The 21,683-nt window shown below is 38.5% G+C and overlaps 1 protein-coding gene across 4 annotated transcripts in view; it reads left to right on the top strand.

Moving 5' to 3' along the window:
- LOC131425701 (phosphatidylinositol 4,5-bisphosphate 3-kinase catalytic subunit beta isoform) overlaps positions 1-13,997 on the top strand; it is a 40,843-nt gene extending 26,846 nt beyond the window's left edge. For all 4 annotated transcript variants that reach the window (XM_058587778.1, XM_058587780.1, XM_058587779.1 and 1 more), the window contains exons 3-7: positions 4,504-4,956; positions 5,026-6,150; positions 11,411-12,607; positions 12,681-12,800; positions 12,862-13,997. In XM_058587778.1, the coding sequence (XP_058443761.1) occupies positions 4,504-4,956; positions 5,026-6,150; positions 11,411-12,607; positions 12,681-12,800; positions 12,862-12,990 (3,024 nt within the window). In that variant the 3' untranslated portion in view covers positions 12,991-13,997. The remainder of the gene's footprint in view (positions 1-4,503; positions 4,957-5,025; positions 6,151-11,410; positions 12,608-12,680; positions 12,801-12,861) is intronic.
- The last annotated feature ends 7,686 nt before the right edge of the window (positions 13,998-21,683 follow it).

Genomic DNA, 21,683 nt, shown 5'->3' with positions numbered 1-21,683 from the left:
ATCGATTCCCTACAACTTCTTCCTGAACGCCATTTTTGTACAATTAACGGTTTCCGAGTTACAACGATTTGAAAAAGGCAATTTGTGTGAAATGCAAAAATACATACGCCCTTTTTAAAAATCAGTCGTGATTCGGATTGACCTCTCCATCGGTTCAAAACTTATGGTTTGCCATACTGAAGCCATGTGCAAAGTTTCATCCAAATCGGAGAAGGTGGATTCTGATTTTGTCACTTTTTCGTCTATTCATTCCTGGAATTGCTCCATTACCTCTGGTGTGTCACAAGGTAGTCGCCTGGGACCGCTTCTGTTCTTCCTTTACATCAACGACATCTTCCTGAAGTGCTTGAAGCTTTCGTATGCAGACGACTTCAAACTGTTTTTAAAAATTGATAACCAAAGCGTTAAATTTCTCCAATAACCTCTAGATATTTTCGGAAATTGGTCTCAGGTCAACCGGATGATACTAAATGCTCCAAAGTTTTGTAAAAAAACGTTCAGTTGCAATTTTCAACTATCCGCTGCTTGGGACCGAGTTAAATAGAGTGATCCTTGATAGCAAATTAACTTTTTGCAATCATAAATCATATATCGTTGTTTCTGAGTCATCCAAACAATTCGGTTTCATCTTTCGAATGACGAAATCATTCAATAACATACACTGTTGTGTGGTCACCTTGTTACCATTACGGAGTACAACGCATTGAAGCTGCGCCTTCCGTCGGCTGCCTTGGGAGACCCGCATAACCTTCCCAGCTACTTACTTTCAAATGGAACTCGCAACAACGTACAAGTTATTCATTTATTTTTTATGACGTATAAATCTCGCTTTCGTCAACCACAAATAACAAATGATGAAGAGCATTCGATCACAAGATCGAAAATTCAAAAATTTCATCCGGTTTTAATTATGCTCAAGTTTAACCTTGTACAATAAAGGATTAGTTTTTAGTTTAAATCACATATCGTTTTTTATTATAATTTGAAAGACAGATTTGTGGATAGCTTATTTTCGATACACTCCTTAGCCTAATTCTTCTGGAATGTTATCCGCAATCGGTTACTTTCTAGAGAATTACTGAAACACGCTGTTTTTGTATCAAGAACGAAGTTTTAGGCACGTTCTATAGTTTTCTCGTCCTGTTGAAGATTTTCTTCACATCAGTGATGGCATTTGACTACAGTGATACACCAGCGTGCAAGTTTTGTAGTTCGGCGTACAATTCGGTGAAAATATCTAGCACTTTGGTGTGATCCGGTGCTAGAGGTAGAAGAAAATAAACACGCGCTCTCATGATGCGTGAACACTGTACAGAACAGTGGTGTGTATGTCTAAAAGCGAAAAGCTCTCGCTTGATGCTTGATGTTGCCAGTGCCAGGGTGGCAAGTGACCGGGAAAATCGGGAAAACCGGGAAAAAGTCGGGAATTTGGTTTTACCGGGAAAAACCGGGAAAAAGTCGGAAATTTTAGTGCAAATCCGGGAAAAAATTTACTAGTCCTAATCTTAGTAACGATTTTCAGCATCATGGTTTTCCTGATACAACAAATGAAAAGATGAAGGCCACTTTGTGATTGAACTAGGAGTTCAGTACAAGTTTTGAAATTTCTTATTGTCCCTCACAGGTTCAATGGTGCACAATCCATTGGAAATGGAGCCAACACCTCAGCAATTTTAAATCAATAAGAGCTTTCTTTGTTGCCATCAGTAACAGCACAATGAATGCTCATAATGAAAAATAAGAATAATTTGGATGCTTCTGCTGGATTTCTATTCAATCTCGACAAATATTAGAAAAGATTCCAAGTGCAACTGACAGTTTCTCTTTGTTTATTTTCTCTTTCAATTATTACGGCGTATTCCTGTATTTTCCAACATTTTTTTTTTAAGTAAATCGAAAATTGATAGTTTCAGTCGTTATTCTATGCAAAGTTTTAAATAGAAGGACTGCCTATAGGACCGTAATAATCGAAAGAAAGAGTAAAGAAAGAGGAACTGTCATTTGTAATTAGGACCTTTTCTAGTGTTTGTCTTCAAATTTCAGAATAAGTATGCATAATGGTAAAAGTAACATCAGGTAAAACGTTTAATAATTGTTTTAAGAATTCTTGGGAGCCGTGTTTTTAGTTGTCAGCTAATGATTGTGACAATACTTGTTTAGTAATTGATTTCAATAGGATTCATAAAATCGACAAAGCTGTCGACTTTCATTTTATCTACCGTTCGCAAGGAGTATTTGATTTATTTCTTTGAGAGCTGAAACTGGTTTTTCAGAGTTCGGAAGAGCCTGTTCAGTGTCGATGGTAAGAGAATCAAAATTAGATCATCTCAGTCACTAGAGGCAAGCGTACATTTTAAGAATTCTAGAAGGATTTTGTTCTCTCGCCAAAACCCATCTCTAAAAAGATATCGTATATGTTGTTAGCAATAGTCATCATGTGCACCTCGTGCACTGCACAACTTGTCAAACTGTCAACTCTGTGAGAACTTGTATGCACACATTCAGAATTCATTGACTTATGCTTATGGCACATTCATTGGCTTATGCTTATGGCAGTTGAAAACAAATTGCTGTCTCAGTTGCAATGTCGAAACGGTTCTGATATCATACCATATAAGCAGTGCACAACCCGTAAATTTAGTCTCGACGTTACTGGTTGTTAGAAGGAATCGGGTTTGCGGGAGGAGTGTTGTGCTTTAGTTAATTCATTTTTAATTTTTAATCCTATACTATATCAGGTTAAAAAAGTATTGGAATACACTAGAAATTCACTCCTAACTTGCATAAGTTTTAAGAAGGACTGATTTTCCAGATAGCCTTTCAGTGGTAGTCTTGAAAACGATTGAATAGTTCGAAAAATAAGTATATTAATTTTAATTGTAAGACATTAAATTTAATTTTTCATCCTAATGCTTTCAAATAACTGATGATATTTCTGGAAAACTACAAAACACCACCAATAAACGTCGAATATAATGTGAAAGTTACGCTTGATTTTTCAAGAAAATTTCAAGAATTTTGATGCTTCATTCCTTCATGAAATGCAAGACTGATAATTTTCATCACCGTTGGAGAGATATGTTTCTTGTTTTAATCCTATAGCTACATCGAAGTTACTGGCGAAGTAGAAGACAAAATAAAGATGGAATACATTGGACTGGGTGGTACTGTTAGTTCAGAAGATGAATGTTTGGACAAACTGTGGATGAGAGTTTTAATCCCGAAAAATACTTGTTTCTCAACTATCGATGTTTTTTGGACATGTTTAAAAAACCGGGAATTTTTAGTCTCGCGCACCGGGAAAACCGGGAAAAAACCGGGAAACTGAAATCGCTAATTCACTTGCCACCCTGCAGTGCGAAGGGAAGAAATTACACTTGACATCTCTGTTTGACATTATGTAAATTTGACATCACTGCTGTTATCTTTGTTTGTTGTTTCAGTGGAAAATAAACACACCACCTAGTAGTTTTGTAGTTTTAGTACCATGGCTTACAATGACTGAATTTCTCTTTGTTCAACATTTTTCCCAAAATGGTTTTACCATTGCAATAATATCGGTACAGTGTGAACCGTTAGAAAGATTGAGGTTAGCTGTAATCATAGAATCTAATACTAGACTGTTTACGGGTTAAACCTCTAAATATCTAGGTTTTCAATGATGGTGATTACTCACAATCCCAGGCAGAGATTTGAAATAGTAATTATTCAACCTTCCTCGCAAACTTGATGGCGACTAGAGTCGTGCGTAGCAAACGGCATCAAATGAGTCTAGTCGTACAAGAGTACAAAACTCTTCTCATATTGCATCGCCCTGAAAATGATCAAACTCTAAATGTCTGAAATCACGATTGAATGTGCCTTCAAACTAACAACAGTCCAGCAAACGAATCCAGTACGGTTGTTTTCAATGCAGGCTACGTCACTATGGCGACGATGAAGTAAATAAATATTAGCCCCCAGTATATGAATGAGTAGGCAACGTAAAGTTCGAAATAGGCTATCCATCAGTCCATCCACCCGGGGTGGATAAAAATAAAGCCAAAGCCGCTTTTAATGGTGTTGTTTGTTTGGCTGCTAGAGTACTATACTAATATATATACCTACTCTAGTATGTACACGATAGTGTGCTAGCCGCGGTGTTGTTTACTTGCCTTTCGATACGTCGACCTCAGCATGGATTGTACTCTGTAAAAGTGAAGTAGTGACCTTTTTCAGCTCTTGCGTAGATCGAACCGGACCTATGTAGGTCGATGACATTTGTTTTTTAGCGAGTATGATTTCAACTGCGTCTTATGCGTCCCATCGGGACATCTAGAAATAGATCGATCTAACATGATTTAGACGCCTTCGAAATGAGCATTGGGAAATCTTCCTCTGAATTCTATCATTGTTCTTGTTATTTTGAACTTCTCTCTGAAGAAGCTTACAATTAAAAAAGTACTTAAAATCTTAGCATCTAATAACTTCTATGTTTTCCTCTCTTTCATCGTGTTCTTCCAGGATGTCTGGGAAGAAGCGGAACGTTACCCACTGTACTGCCACCTGGGCGATAAGTCGATGTACTTTTTCAGTACCATGAGCAGTGCCAACAACAACAGTTACGAGTTGAGCGACGAAAGTAAACGACTTATCGATGTGGCACCGGTGTTCTGTATGTTCCGCTTCGTGGAGAAGCAGAAGCAGGTCTCCACGAACAATAATCTGATTCAGAACATCACCAAACTGCTCGGACAGAAGGTGTCGGAGAAAAATCCGGAGGTGAATGACTTTCGCACCAAGATGAGCTACCTCGGCGAGGAAATCGCTAACAAGCGGTCCGTGATGGGCCTGATGGAACGGATCATGTACCAGTATCCTCCGAAACTAGTCAACAGTGCCCACATTCCCGAGCTGGTGAAGAAGCGAATAACTAACGGAGACATATGTGTAGTAGCAAAGAGCGCGGATATGCAGGTGAGTGTTTATTTTGTTCCCAAACTATTAGACCACTATTGAAAGTAAAACCGAATATTTCTGTTGCAGGTTACGGTTAAAATTCCTTGCAAAGCAACACCGGACGAAGTGTTGAAACGAATTCTGGAAAAGAAGCAAATTTCGGTCAACACACGGAATGAGAACAGTTCTGATTTTATCCTGAAAGTTTGTGGCCGTGAAGAGTACATGTTCGGTGATCATCCGATCATCAACTTTCAGTACGTGCAGGATTCGCTGTCACGCGAAGAAACACCTACGTTTGTTCCGAAGTTACTGCGCAGCGTAGAAGTGTTCAAGGAAAACGTCTACGCAATCGTAGAAGACCTTAACCAAAGGTCAAACAGTACCGGTAGCAAACCGTCATCGCAGACTCTGCGAAAAATGAAGCACATCACCAGCTGGGACATCGAAGCACAGTTCCAGTGTACAGTTTACAACATAGCGAACGTGAATTGCGACGCTGAGGTGGGAATTCAGCTCGGTTTGTTTCACGGGGGAAAATCGCTTTGCAAGTCGGTGAAAACGAAACTGGTTTCGGTGAACAAAGACAAACGTGCCTTCCTGGATCAGAATATCGTTTTTGATATCGACGTAAAGAATGTTCCTAGAATGGCCAGATTGTGTATGGTGATTTATGAAAACGTACGGACGGCGAAGGGCGTCGGAGTGAGGGCACGGCGAACCGAGGACGGTTTTATGAATCCTATCGCGTGGGTCAACACCATGTTGTACGATTACAAGAATCAGCTTAAGGCAGGTGCAGTTACGTTGTACACCTGGGCTTACGCCGTGGATTTACAATCGGAGGATGTGCTACGCCCGCTTGGTACAATCGAACCGAATCCCTACCGGGATCAGTGTTCGTCCATTATCCTCAGCTTTCACAACTACAGCCAAGAGAATAAGATTATTGTTTATCCATCCGAGGATCAACTGGTGGATCATGCAATGAAGATGAGGCGAATCAATAGACATCTGAATCGGGACAGCGCGGAGGAAACCCGCCCGATTAAGGAGATTTTGACGCATTATCTACACAACAATGAACGGCTGAACGATATGCATGAGCAGGACCGTAATGCCATCTGGACGAAACGAAGAGAATGCATGACCCTGGAACCGGAAGGATTGCCCTGTTTGCTGTACTGCGTCGAATGGAACAACAGGAATGAGGTAAGCGAGACACGTTGGTAGTAATCCAAATACGTTAATTATTCCTGTAGATTAGAAATCAATTAGTTTTTTTAACTCTCTTATTTATTGATTATCATCAATATTCAAGGTTGTTACATTAGCTTGATAGCTTTGAAATCGTCAGGAAATGTTTTCCACTAGGAAGTTTTTCGAATTCATGGGGAGAAATTTTATCCGAATTGTACGGCTTGCGTTTGCAAAAGCATTTTCATTAGAGCCTGAACATTTTTAGTTTACTGAGGCGTGACATCGCCCTTTAGCTAATTTGAGTTTTCGTTCCTTTTGTATTTATTTCGGAATTATTCAAATCCTATGAAGTGTAGCCTTTCAAATTTTATCAATGGGTTTAGATTCTACGATGTTTCATCGAATTGATATTTTTCCCGATTTTTCCAACAGAACATGACAACAAAATGCGGGTGGCTTATGTCAGAGACATTACTAAAATTCAATATCGACATCGGCGAACGAAAAATACAGGCTAAAATTGGGACTAAATAAAAGACATATAATAATAAGTCCAATATAAAATTTGATAACACACAACGATAGTATAGGAAATTTTTGAAATAATTCTTCATAATAGGCGGTGGTTAAGAAAACAACCTTTTATGTTGTCGACGATGGTCGATATTGGAGTGGAAGCGAAGGCACATAAGGGCAATATGCAAAATTTCGATTTACTTATACCAATGGACTAAGCATCGTAGTAATTCTCTTTGAGAAAAATTATGGAGGTTCTGAAAAGAACCGATTAACTAAATCACTAAGCGCAGACTAAAATGAACGAAATATATCAAGTGTTAACCATTTAGAACTACCCACTAGGTAACGAAGAAACGAAATATCGCTTACTACCTCAGTCGTCGCGCGTATGAGAAAGTCATACACTGTCGTTCTATGCATAATTGTCCCATATCCTATGGGATTTCCTATGTATACCGGGACAGTTGAACTTGGAACGGCAGTATACCCGTCATGTATCATCTCTTTGGTACCAAAAATGTCAGAAAACTTTATTTTTTAATTATTTTAGGTTATGTCATACAACTGAAAATTGTAACATAAATAGGCAATCACATTTCCGATTGCATGTAGCAAAAATTATGTTGATACGTTAGATACAACCACATACAGAGACATTGCCGATAAAAACGTATCACTTTTCCAGAGAGTGAATTTTGAATTGGTGCCCCATAGTAAAAAATGACGTATTCTTGTCAAAATCAAATTTTACAAAATTATTTGAATGATTTTTTAAAATAATTTTGCACAATAAATTTCAAATTGTTGTATTTTCTGTGGAACGTCCAAGTATTATTCAAATACGTTTATAGTATGATTTGGTTAAAAAGCGACAAAAAAATTTATTTTAAGATATTAAAAAAAATATTTTAAAATATTTTTTCGAAACAAAGTTTTATGTTCCTTTTTGGAAAGTCATTCTCATGATCGAATAGAATCAAATTATCAATAAAGTGAGGTCTTTTTTTATGCCGATTTCCGGTGTTATGCGGGTTTTATTCCGATGTAACGATGTGTTTGTCTATGCAGAGTTCCGAACTTACGCATATTTTACTCGAATTTCCGACGTTACAATGTTTTTTTTGTGGATTTACGAAGTTACGCGTGTTTTGCGTGGATTTCCGAAGCTACGCATTTTTTATGAAAATTTCCAAAATTATGCAGATTTTTACGCGAATTTCCGAACATACCCCATTTTTACACGGATTTCCGTTGTTAACACGGATTTCCGAAGTAACGTTGTTTTTTTCATGAATTTCAGAATTTACGCGGATTTCCGAAGTTACGCAGTTTTTTAAGGATTTCTGAAGTTTCTCATTTTTTACGCGGATTTCTAAAGTTTTGCGGTTTTTTACTTTTACGCTGATTTCCGATCTTGTGCGGTTTTTTTACGGATTTCCGAAGTTACGTGTTTCTTCGTAAACGTAGACAGACGTTAATCATTTTTTACGCAGATTTCCAAAGTTATGCGCGTAAAAAAATTCGAATTTCCGAAGTTACGCGATTATTTATGCAGATTTACGAAGTTATGCGCTTTATTCACACGGATGTCCTTTTCTTTTTCAAGAATTTCCGAAGTAACGATGTGTTTTCCTACGCTGATTTCCGAACTTACGCCATTTTTTTCGCGGATTTTCAAGGTTACTCATTTTTCACGCAGATTTCCAAAGTTAGGCAATTTTTCTACGTGTATTTAAGTTACGCAGTTTTTTTTACGGATTTCTGAAGTGACGCATTTTTTACGCGGATTTCAAAAGTTATGCGGTTTTGTACTCGGATTTTCGAAGTTACGCGGTTTTTTTAATACATTTCCAAACATACGCGATTTTTTATGCGGATTTCCGAAGCTGCGTGGTTTTTTTTATGTGGATTTCCGATGGTTTTTATTCCGAAGTTACGCGGATTTCCGCAGTAACGTTGTTTTTTTCTACGCTGATTTCCCAACCATCGCGATTTTTTTCCGCGGATTTTCAAAGTTACTCATTTTTTACGCAGATTTTCGAAGTTACGCATTTTTTACTCGGATTTTCGAAGTTACGCGATTTTTTAAAAATAGATTTCCGAAACTATCGGATTTTCGATAATTTAGTCGGATTTTATTGGTGTTTTACTTGGATTTTCGAAGATACGCGATTTTTTTACGCAGATTTCCAAAGTTATGCAGTTTTTTAACGCGGATCTCCGAACATACGCGATTTTTTTTGCGGATTTCCGACGTTACACGATTTTTTATGCGGATTTTCAGAGTTACGCGTTTGCGGATTTTCAGAGTTACGGTTTTTATTCCGAAGTAACGATGTTTTTTTCTACGCTGATTTCCCAACTTTCGCGATTTTTTCCACGGATTTTCAAAGTTACGCGTTTTTTACGCAGATTTAGGAAGTTACGCATTTTTTTCTACACGAAATTTACGCATGTATTTTTCTATGCTAATTTCCAAACTTACGCGTTTTTTCACGCGGATTTCCGAAGTTAAGAATTTTTAAACGCGGATTTCCAAAGTTATGTGGATTACCGAAGTTACGACGTTTTTCTCTGCACTGATTTCTGAACTAACGCGGATTTCCAATGCTACGCATTTTTTTACACGGATTTTCAAAGTTACGCAGTTTTTTATACGAAGTTCTGAAGTTACACGTTTTTTATGCGGCATTCCAAAGGTACGGTTTTTTTTTCTACTGATTTCCGAAATAACACTGGTTTTCAAAGTTACGCTGATTTCCGAACTTACGTGGTTTTTTATACGGATTTTCGAAGTTACGTGATTTTTTACGCAGATTTTCGAAGTTACGATGATTTTTTCTACGCTGATTTTCAAACTTCCAAATTCTATTCAGTTTCAATTCAAAATTATTTAAAATGTTATTGATTTTAGAAATAAAAGTTTTTTAAATTCGCAGACTTTTCAAAAATATCAATACCTCCGAAATTTCTGAAATTCTTAAACTTACTCTTACTTACATTACGTCAATGGCGCATTTTTCGTCTCCGGAGCCTCGATCTATGCTCTCGCTGCACACGAATCCTCGTCTACGCACACCTTGCGAGTGCTAGATATTCCCATCCCCTTTTCAGGCATTCTTGACGTGGGCCATTTCCTCTCCAGTCATTCTTGCTACATGTTCAGTCCAGTGAGGACTGTGTGCTTTTTGATGGGAAAACATACCATTCGAGCGAAGCAATGCACAGTGGGAAAAAAACGATCAAAAACGCGATTTTGCTCAATAATTTTATAAAAAACATAAGCAAATATTTTCAAAGTTAGTATTTCTTATGCAAAGTTTTCTCTAGAATCGATTTATGATAGTTAGAGGATCCGCAAAATTCACTATCATGCCCGTTTTACTCCAATTCCGCTATTTTCTGACTTTACTTTAAAAACTAACTGTGAAACTCAGGAAAAAAAATCAATTCAACCAATCGGAAGGTATTCCTGACATGCTCATAAGTTAGATAAATGGATTGTTTTTAATAAGATTGACCGCAAACAACTGTATTCTGTTTTACCCCCAGTCATCTTCTTCCATGAATTTAAAGAAAAAAAAGTTCTACTGATCGGTGTTTGGACCAATTTGGTTAAACAAGATAGTTCTATGTTTCACATATAAGGTAGCGCTTCGCCGTGGTCACGGGAGTTCGCTGCCTATCCCGGGGTTTCACGCACTTTACCCATAATTGTGAGAAAACGGGGAAGAAAACGGGAATTCCAAGAACATACGATTCTAGATAATTAATTTTTCTATCGATTCGTATATAAATTGTGCCTGATAAACATTTTTATCGAAAGATTTCGTGCGAGTTATAAAAATAAATGAGTTTTTCCTTATTCTTTCGCACGCACACAATGTCAACGCATGCACTGGGGTGTGCAAAATGCTACATGCGGTAGACGCTAACAACATTTCTTTTGTTTTCGTTGTCCGTTCTTTCTGCGTAAACGTTGAATATAGATGAGTAGAAAATGTAAGTAAGTGTTACTACTTTGTAAAATAATTACTATTCATGTTTCAGTAGAACCAGAAATCAGTAATGATTTTCATCGCTACTAGCTTTGACGCTTTGTTGAAAACGTAGCACATCCCTACATATGCGAGTTGTTTATAGCGAGAAAAGGAAAAAAGAAAACCAAATTTTAACAAAACTCGCACGAAATCTCGCGAAAGAAAAGCTTTCTAACTGATAATTTTCGCCAAATGCATAGTAAAATCATTTACCTACAATCGTATGTTTTTGATTTTTCGTGAATCGGGTTAGTATTGGAGAAATTTGCTATTTAGGGTGAAATTTCGGCGACAAAGCAAGAGGAAGCAGTGAGTTGTCTTGCTTCGACCTGACCACGGCGAAGCGCTACCATAACCTCAAATAATAATTTACAGATAGTGTTCATAATCGCATGCTTCGTGCTACATCGTTTTACCCCAATTTTCCCACAAATATAATTTTATGTTGAATTCAGATTTATAATCCCGAAGCAGATCCAATATGACCTACCTTGACGTGGGCCATTTTCTCTCCAGTCATTCTTGCTACATGTTCAGTCCAGTGAGGACTGTTTTGTTTTGTTTTTTCTTCTTTCTGTTCTATCGAATTTCAGTTGGTTACGCAGTGATTTCTGTTTTGTGATATATGCTTCTAAGATTTAATTATTGTATTTCATTTTTATAAACCCTCCGATTTTATTTCACCATATTAAAACTTGATTTTTCATTTATAGGTAGCAGAAATAACCTCCCTGCTGCAGGAATGGCCCCTACTGCCGCTGGAACGTGCCCTCGAGCTGCTGGATTACGCGTATGCCGATCAGTACGTGCGGCGGTATGCCGTCAAGTGCCTGCGTAAGATCCAGGACAGTGAGCTGCTGCTGTATCTGCTGCAATTGGTGCAAGCGATGAAGCACGAATCCTACCTGTACTGCGATCTGGTTGAATTTCTGCTTCAGCGAGCACTGAATAATCAGCACATTGGGCACTTTTTCTTCTGGCATCTGCGCTCGGAAATTCAAGTTCCCTCCGTGCAGGTACGGTTCGGGTTGATCCTCGAAGCATACTTGAAGGGTAGCCACGAACACGTGGCGATTCTGGACAAGCAGATGCAAATGTTGCAGAAGTTGCAGCTCGGTTCCGAGCTGGTAAAAAAGGGAAACAAGGAAAAAGGCAAGGCATTGTTGACGGGATATCTGCAGGATCGTCCGGTCGATGAAGCATTGTCCGATGTGATCAGTCCACTGAATCCGAGCTTTCGATGTAAAAGTGTGCGAGCGGAGAAATGTAAAGTGATGGATTCGAAAATGCGACCGTTGTGGATCGTATACAAAAATTCCGACATAAATGGAGATGATATAAATATGATTTTCAAGAATGGAGACGACTTGAGGCAAGATATGTTAACACTGCAAATGTTACGAATCATGGATCGAATTTGGAAAACCAACGGGTATGATTTCCGCATGAACCCGTACAGCTGCATCAGCACCGACCGACTGTTGGGAATTATCGAGGTAGTTCTGAACGCCGAAACCATTGCCAACATTCAGAAGGAGAAAGGTATGTTCTCAGCGACTTCCCCGTTCAAGAAAGGATCTCTACTGGCCTGGCTGAAGGAACATAACACTACGGATGAAATGCTCGCAAAGGCAGTACAAGAATTCACGCTGAGCTGTGCCGGATACTGTGTCGCTACGTACGTCCTAGGGGTGGCTGATCGACATTCGGATAATATCATGGTCAAAAAGACCGGCCAACTGTTTCACATAGACTTCGGACATATTCTGGGTCATTTCAAGGAGAAATTTGGATTCCGCCGAGAACGGGTACCATTTGTGCTGACACATGACTTTGTGTACGTCATTAATAAAGGCCGAACTGATCGGGAAGCGCAGGAATTTCGACAATTTCAGCATCTTTGTGAAGAGGTAAGACGGTTGATTTATTTTTATAAAACTTGAAAACAAAGGATTTAATTTTTTGTTTTTGGCCTTCATGCAGGCATTTCTAATTCTACGGAAGCATGGGTGCCTCATACTGTCGCTGTTCGCAATGATGATCTCAACTGGTTTACCAGAGTTATCATCGGAGAAGGATCTCAACTACTTGCGGGAAACTTTGGTAAGCACACTTTAAGGCATCATTCGGCACATGTTATAATTCGATAATTTGTTTTCTGAAGGTACTGGATCGACCCGAAGAGGAAGCGCGCGAACACTTCCGGTCAAAGTTCAGCGAGGCACTGGCCAACTCGTGGAAAACGTCACTAAATTGGGCATCTCATAATTTTTCCAAGAACAACAAACAGTGACAGTTGCGTTACAATCTCACCATGTAAGAAGAAACCCGAAGAGAACGGGTGGCATTGAAATGCAGTCGAGTCTGTCTGTCGAGTCCTGCGTAGCGCGGAATTGCCTAACTACACCGGTGAATGCGATAAGTACGGTGAATACGACTGAAGTTTAATTTGGTTGCGGCGCATAGAGCCGGGGACGAACTGCTGACCACTCTCGTTACCCCCCCGTTTTGGTTTTCCTAGCAAAATCTCGCATTTTGTTGCTCATATCTCATTAGCCTCGATATACATCGCCTGGTTGCGAATAAAGGAAGCAGAGCTACCGAATTATTTTAGCATTAATTTTTTTTTATCGTTTAGCAACTGTGTAACACTTGTTATCCGTACGAAAAGCCTGTATATTTTAGTTTAGTAGAACAAAACTAGCACTGTATTCTGATGTGTGCATAAACCGTTCCCGTTTTCTGTACAGTGACTAACGCATGGCTGATAATTAAGCGTAGTTTGTATTAGGATTTTGAATTTTTCGGTCTAGTTAGTACATTATTTAAACTAATCAATGAGAGAGATAAACATCATGCATTAGCAAATACCAACTTGGCTCCTGGACACCAGGAGCTTAGTGAAAAGTAAATCACCACGCGAATACTGAAATTAGCTAAATGATAAATAAATGACTAACAACAGCAATGCAAGGACTGATAAAAGGAAGGATTAAATTAATTTAATTGTAAATTATGTACCTAGGATTGATCACCTTAACTGAAATGGTAGCGAAACGCAATTACACTAGCAAATGATTTATACTAACTTGATAAAAAAACACATGAAAGCATACGTTGAAACACTAGATAATTCGAAGTAGAAGGTAAACATTATCTCTAGCCTCTATATTAGCAGTAAACGTAGTGAATAAGTAGGGACAGTCGATGTTTACGCAAATGACTTGCGAAGGCACCATATTCTGAAAAGAAATAATTGAAGCTGTAGTGGAGGATTCAAATAAATTGTCTTACAAATGAGCTTTTGTTTTTTTTATTGACTACAATCGACTGAAGAATTTACGTATTTATTTCGTCACTTTCGCAGTTTTTTGTCAAATTGTCGTCATACACACTTAATCTCGTTCGGTAATTCTTGCCTCTTTAAACGAGTTTTGAACAGCCGAAATACCGAATATTTCCATTCTACTGATATATCAGCACAAATGAACATTTGTTGACAGCAGTACCTCAAGGTACCGCAGTGATAAAACGTGAATTTTACCGAAAAAATCACCTACCGAGATTTGAACAGCTGAGGTCGGTAATCCAATTTAAGTGTGTAGAGCCTTAACACATGGGTTGAAAAGTCCCGGGTCTGACACATAGACGTTTAGTTTTATGTCAGTCATCTTTATCAGTTAATACTAATGTTTAAAAGACAGCTGTTGAAATTTCATGATATTCTTTCATCAGTTTGTGAGTTATTGGCCCTTATTACCGGTATCACTACACGGTGAAAACCAAGTGTAGTGATTGTGACCCTTATTATGGGTATCACTTCACGGTGGATATCAAGTGAAGTGAATGTAGGTCCTTATCACGGAATTCGCTTCACAGACAAAAGTAATTACTTGGATGAACTTGATGTCATTATGAACATCACGCCTTCAAAATTTTGTTGAAAAAATTAGTTTTTTTCCACCACAGTGATCACTTCACTATGCGTGATACTGGTAATAGGGAAAATCAAGTGAAGTGACATGTAAGTGAAGTGAACGTGAAAGTGGAAGTGAGAACGGTAATAAGGTCCATTGTGTTTTTTTCCAGTTATTTTCAGAACAATGGATCAAAGACAATTTCGTGTTTTAATTTTACACTGCTTCTTGACGGGAAAACATACCATTCGAGCGAAGCAATGCACAGTGGGGGAAAAAACGATCAAAAACGCGATTTTGCTCAATAATTTTATAAAAACATAAGCAAATATTTTCAAAGTTAGTATTTCTTATGCAAATTTTTCTCTAGAATCGATTTATGATAGTTAGAAGATCCGCAAAATTTACTATCATGCCCGTTTTACTCCAATTCCTCTTTTTTCTGACTTTACGTTGAAAACTAACTGTGAAACTCAGGAAAAAATTCAATTCAACCAATCGGAAGGTATTCCTGACATGCTCATAAGTTAGATAAATGGATTGTTTTTAATAAGATTGACCGCAAACAACTGTATTCGGTTTTACCCCCAGTCATCTTCTTTCATGAATTTACAGAAAAAAAAGTTCTGCTGATCGGTGTTTGGACCAATTTTGGTTAAACAAGATAGTTCTATGTTTCACATATAACCTCGAATAATAATTTACAGATAGTGTTCATGATCGCATGCTTCGTGCTACATCGTTTACATGACCTACCAATATTGGTTCATATTACGTGCAAAACATCTGTGATCCAATTAAACACAATGGGAATGACAGTACTAGCCTGTTTAACCCGTTTTACCCCAATTTAATTCATAAGTCGTATTTCTGGTTAAACTTTCTTTCACATACCAAAAGCAGGCTGATTGCGGTCGATTGATGTTACGAAGAAAGACCTGAAAATAGGATTACAAATGAATTCAATGACCGCACGAATCTTGCTATACCGTTTTACCCCAATTTATCCATTAACTGAGTATTAATATTTTTCTCCATATTGAATTCATTTGTAATCCTATTTTCAGATCTTTCTTCGTAATATCAATCGATTTTCATCAACCGCAATCAGCCTGCTTTCGGTATGCGAGAGACAGTTTAACCAGAAATACGACTTTTGATATAAATTGGGGTAAAACGGGTTAAACAGGCTAGTACTGCCATTCCCATTGTGTTTAATTGGATCACAGATGTTTTGCACGTATTATGAACCAATATTGATAGATCGTATTGGATCTGCTTTTGGATTGTAGATCATATTTCAACTGAATATTATAACTAGAAAAGAAATGGAGTAAAACGGTGCAACGAGTTTTCTGCTGTTAATAAAACTATATGCAATCGATTTGTTAGACTTTTTTACATCTATTCGCTCTTTTGCAAGTTCTTCGGTTTCATGTTATATAGTTAAGCTTGAATACAATGCAGTATAAAAATGGAACTTGGGGTAAAATGAACATGATAGCGTTTCATGCGGTCCTTCCAAATACATGAAATCGATTTTACTGACCATTCTACACCAAAAAAGTGCTTTGTGGTCAACTGTATCATGCCTCCAAAAAAATAGTCGCGTTTTTGGATGGAGACTCCGCTCCATCAGAAACAACAATAAAACGTTGGTTTGCTAACTTCAAACGTGGTCCTAAAGACACCGATGCTGCAGAACGCAGTGAACGTTCAAATGAGGTGATAACACCAGAAATCCACAAAATCATTTTGAATGATCGAAACGTGAGTTAGCTGACATCGTTAAGATATCAAAAGAACAATGAGAAAGTTCTGTTTAAAGTAGATGCCGCGTTTGCTTACTGGTGACCAAAAACGGGAACGTGTTGATGATTTTGAGCAGTGTTTGGCCATGTTTAAACGTAACAAATCGGAATTTTTGCGTCGATTAGTGACAATGGATAAAACATAACTTCACTCCGGAATCAAAAAGATCGTCATCTGAGTGGACAGCAACTGGTGAACCTCGTCCAAAGCGCCCGAAAACACAACAATCGGCTGGAATGGTTATGGCCTCGGTATTTTGGGATATGCGTGGTGTAATATTTATCGACTATCTTCAAAAAGGAAATACCATTAACAGTGAATATAAAAGCGTTATTGAAGCGTTTGAAGGTTGAAATTGCCATGAAACGACCGCATATGGCAAAGAAAAATTTTTTTGTTTCATCAAGACAATGCATCGTGTCACAAGTCAATCAAAACAATGGCAAAACTACATGAATTAAATTTCGAATTGCTCCCACAACCACCGCATTCACCAGATTTGACCCACAGCGACTACTGCCTGTTCGCAGACCTGAAAAAAATGCTCGCCGGCAAGAAAATTCGCACGAATGAAGAGGTTATCGCTGAAACTGAGGCCTATTGTGAGGTAGAAGATAAATCGTTCTACAAAAATTGTATTGAAATGTTAGAGCAGCGCTGGAATGATTGCGTTATTCTCGAAGAATAAAGTTAATTTTGAACCAACAAAATCGTGTTTTCTTTGTTAGGTCCGGAACTTTTCAGCCCATGGCGATTCCGGTTGGAGAATGACTTCCGGTTCGCTGGCGCCTCGACGATCCATACCCGGGGCTACGTCGGCGATGGATTTAGACTACACCGACTGTTGTTCTGTGCTCCGATTTCGCTGCAAGATGCCCGCGATCTGGCAGGTCGCGGTTTTGTTTATTTAATAATATAATATAATTTTTCAGGCACACTGCTTAAGCTCTAAGATACCGGCTTTTTCTAATTTTAGTTAACGACTAACATAAAACTGTAATATTGGTGTTGAAATTGTCGATTCTCGAGAATCCAGCCTACAGCTGGCAATCCGCAGTGGTCGATGAACTGAATATAGCGCGAGTCTTCCAGATGACGTTGGTAAATATTTATGCTGGCCGCATCCTTTGGTCCTTATGGGTCCGCGGAAAACACCCCCATCTAGTTAGTTCCAACGAAGATGGTGGACAGGACGAGGGGTCGATAGAATCGGGCGGATGTTAGTGTCGAACCTGCAGTTGGAGATTATTCTTAGCCATAGTTAAAATATCGTCGAGAAATGGGAGGAACTTTCTCTGCAAGATATAATAGATTACACTTGTATATGAATGTGTTTAAGGAATTGGTATATGAGAAGCATGTATGAACTATCCCGACTCGCCAACACATCCCGAACCGGAACCCCAGGCGGTCTACCTCGGGCCCTAAGGGATTCCAGTAGCTTCGACCTGGCGTCACGATACTCTACGCACAGGTCGCGGTTGACACTGCTGTCCAGTTCTCTTCACTGAGCACATCCTCTGGATTAGGTTCTCTGATGTACTTTTTCTGTCACATACCTTATGATCAAAAAAGGGGGGAGAATTGGCATCACTGGGAGTGTGATGCGGTGTCCTGGTGCTACTCTCAAAAAAAGTATAATTTAAATGTGTTGTTTGATACGTATTGTTAAGAATTTTGTTGAAATAGTTTTTTTGAGTGATAGTGCAGGTGTGGAAAGTGCGTTTTTAGTGGTGAAAGTGTTATTTATTGAATAGTGTTGATTCGCAAAAACTGAAAATGCTCAAGCGGCGGATACTGTGAGTTTGCCGCCCCAAAATTCAATGATGTTAACCTGTTAACCGATCGAAGCGCCGTCTGCATGTCATTGTCGGTGTTGACGGATTTCTGTGGAATGTGTGAAAGTTTACAAGTAGATCATGTCATTCGGACTGAGGGTCTAGGGTTGGTCTGCAGCGGACCCATTCGCGAGTGTTTTTATTTTATTCTTTCAGCGGTCGTGTTTCCTCTCGCGTTGCTGGCAGCAGAGCGAGCAGGAGAAAGGGGATACTGGTGAGATCGTTCCTTGGAGATATTTTGTATTTTTCTTGCATATTATATTGCTCCTGAGTATCGAAAATCAGGTTTTGTTGAGATCATATTGTTTACCAAAACATATCCGGATCTTTTTCCCTCTCTACTAACAAATCCCCTATCACGTGATGCTCGTGGAGATACAGTGGTACCCGCGGTCTCTAGAAACAACGAGTATCGGACTAACATTCCTTCCTTTCCCTCAGTAGCACAGCCTTTGGTCGTAGCCAGCGTCGTTATTGATCATTCAATAAAAAGTTAGGAGTGAGTGGGTATGTACAGTGAAAATGATTTGCTTCTCCCAAGCTTCATTTTCTTGGTTCATTGTACATTTCCACTCATTCGGTCAATCACGAAGTGCAACTACGGGCGATCTACTTCAGCTCAGCTCAGCTCAGCTCAGCTCACATACCTTATGATCAAAAAAGAACCGGAATTTTATTAAAAAACCCAATCTTTATTATCGCCTTCAAATTACTCTCTAAATCTAAATCTAAATTAATTACGCAGCGAATTCTCTTTTATGGTCTCTATGGTCTCAAAACGCGTTCCCCGCAATGGCAATTTGAGTCTGGGGAAGAGGAAAAAGTCACACGGGGCCATATCTGGAGAGTACGGTGCTTGGTTGATGATATTGGTTGAGTTTTTGGCCAAAAACAGAGACACAACCAACGCTGTGTGAGCCGCCGCATTCAGCTTTTTTGGCACCAGCCGAGAAGCGACGCGTTTCAAACCAAAACATCAGTTAAAATGTGTTCGGCTGATCCATAAGAGATGCCCCACAACACAGCAATCTCTCTAATCGGTACAGAACGATTTTGCAACACGATTTGCTTCGCCGATTCAATGTTTTCTTCAGTAACAGATGTTGTTGGGCGGCCAGGGATCTCATCATTATCCAAGCTTGTACGACCACCTTTGAAACGTTTATACCACTCGTATGCCTGTGTTTTTCCTAGACACTTTCGGAACACTTAAATCCATTTGCAACACAAAATTTGATGCACGCACGTTGTTCTAAATTTTCATCCATTATAAAAATCGCCACACGAAAATTTTTCAACTTCTTTGTATAGACGCCAAACAAAAACTAATCGTACGATATGCGTCGGTTCTTTTTTTATCATAAGATACATCTAGTAGACCATTCCTGTGTGTTTCGAGTAACGTAAAGAACTTATTTAGAACAATGATTTAGGGTATCGGTTGATTTACGAAGTATCTATAGTACAAACGCAAACTTTCGAAACCAAATGGTCGTTTTCAGGACGTCACAATATTTGGCGGTTCTTTCCAGGACCCCAAAAATGACAAAAAAAATCAGAAAGTTCAAAATATCAACGGCAGGATCTCGCTTACTATTGAGTCACTTAATATTTATACACAGGTCTAATTCAGTCCTACGTCAATCTCGCCAGTCTCTGACATTACCTAATCCAAGTTTTTTTTTAGACAATTTAGACAAGACGATTTGTTGCAGTCTTTGTTAGGACGTAGAGCCGTCTTGAGCTAGTTTTAATATGATCAGTATCTAACGGGGAAACAGATTGGAAAATTGGACTTTCTCTTCATATGTTTTCATATGCATGGTAGTTTAATTGATAAAACAATTTCCTCGGTTAGGAGTTAGCTACGGGTTCGAGTCCCGTCTCTGTGGTAACATTTTCGCGGATTTCATTACATCATTGTGTTCATATGTCAGTTTTCAATCTGTTTTTCCGTTAGATACTGATCATATTAAATTGCTTTCGTTCAAATTTTGATAAATAATCAAACTAAACTAGACGACCGTACGTCTTTACACACAGCCTGTAATAAATCATTAAAGTGGAAGTGATTTGAATTCGGAGATAGACGACTTTTGAAACGTTCGGAAAAGATATGAGACTACATACAGCCTTTGTTAGAAAACCATTCGACTCAAATCAACATTTCGAAAAACACGACTGAAATTATTCAAGAGTGATTTCCGATCAATAAAAAAAAATCATCGATCATAAAACGCCATGCAGAAAAGTTCAGTACTATTTTTTTGCAAATGTGAATCTCGCTGAAACTGATCTTACGTGGCAAAAAACTGGAAGGATTGTACTTTAATATGAAAAAATAAATTTTGAAATCGGATGAACCGTTTTTGTTCTATTTCCTTATATTTTCCTTATATTATATTACATTTTGGTGGGGAAAGGGTTCCAATCAGCTTTTTACAGCCCTGTCCAAAATGTATTGCCCTCCCCGTTAATTTGTATCAGGCCGAATTAGCGCATGCGCGCCATATAAACGCCTCTTTCAATATGAGGAAATTATACTATTACCCAACAGTTTCTATTATTTATTCATGTTGGTTTTCATACCTTTGGTCATAGTTCATATTCTGTTTTACCTTAATTCCAGTGTTCCATTCAATTGTGTTTCGTAGGTGTCTTTTGTTGTCCTTCCATTTCATTTCCATTCCGTACCTTTGCTGATGTTACTCTATTCCCTGAAATGTAAAAGTTAGCTGTATGCAATGGTCTTTCCACTCTTACCGATGTTCCATTTTGTATCTAAGACTTCCTAAGAGTGTTAATTAAATTATTTTCCAACCCTTCAGCTCCACACCCATCACATTTGTTCCTGCTTTTCTTGAGTATCCTATTCTTTATTCCGAACTTCTTGGTTATGCTCAGTCATCCATTTCCGAAAAAAAAAAAAAAAAAAAGACAAAAAATGATTAGTGTTTTTTTTGATGACATCTTTGTACGGCCGGCCATGATGGTTTGACGGGAAAAAAACTGAGAACATGCATTTTTATTTAAATTATATTGACCCTTGGGTCCCACAAGTACCGCTACAGCATGTTCACATTCAGTTGTCTTCAGTTGATCCTTGACAGTGGCAAGGCACAAATCTCCAAAGGGGAACGTGCCATTTGAGCCAATTTGTTCTGATTCCTGATTCCTGACCCACAATCGAAATGCATCACTACCAATTTGGTACAACGCACTCAAAGGCACGGTAAAATGTATATTGTATATACACACAAAAACACATACATACACACACAGTCACACACATACACACATGCACACATACCCACATGCATCCCACACGCAAGCATTACAACATTGAGTTACTATTTCTACTCTGATAGATCCTAACTAAAACTAGTGTGCCAATAGTCATCTCATTAGTAGAGTCACCA

Source organism: Malaya genurostris, chromosome 1, assembly GCF_030247185.1.
Source record: "Malaya genurostris strain Urasoe2022 chromosome 1, Malgen_1.1, whole genome shotgun sequence".
NCBI classification, from domain to species: Eukaryota; Metazoa; Arthropoda; class Insecta; order Diptera; family Culicidae; genus Malaya; species Malaya genurostris.
The sequence above is the reverse complement of the archived record's forward strand: the minus strand, read 5'-3'. Positions and strand labels throughout refer to the sequence as shown.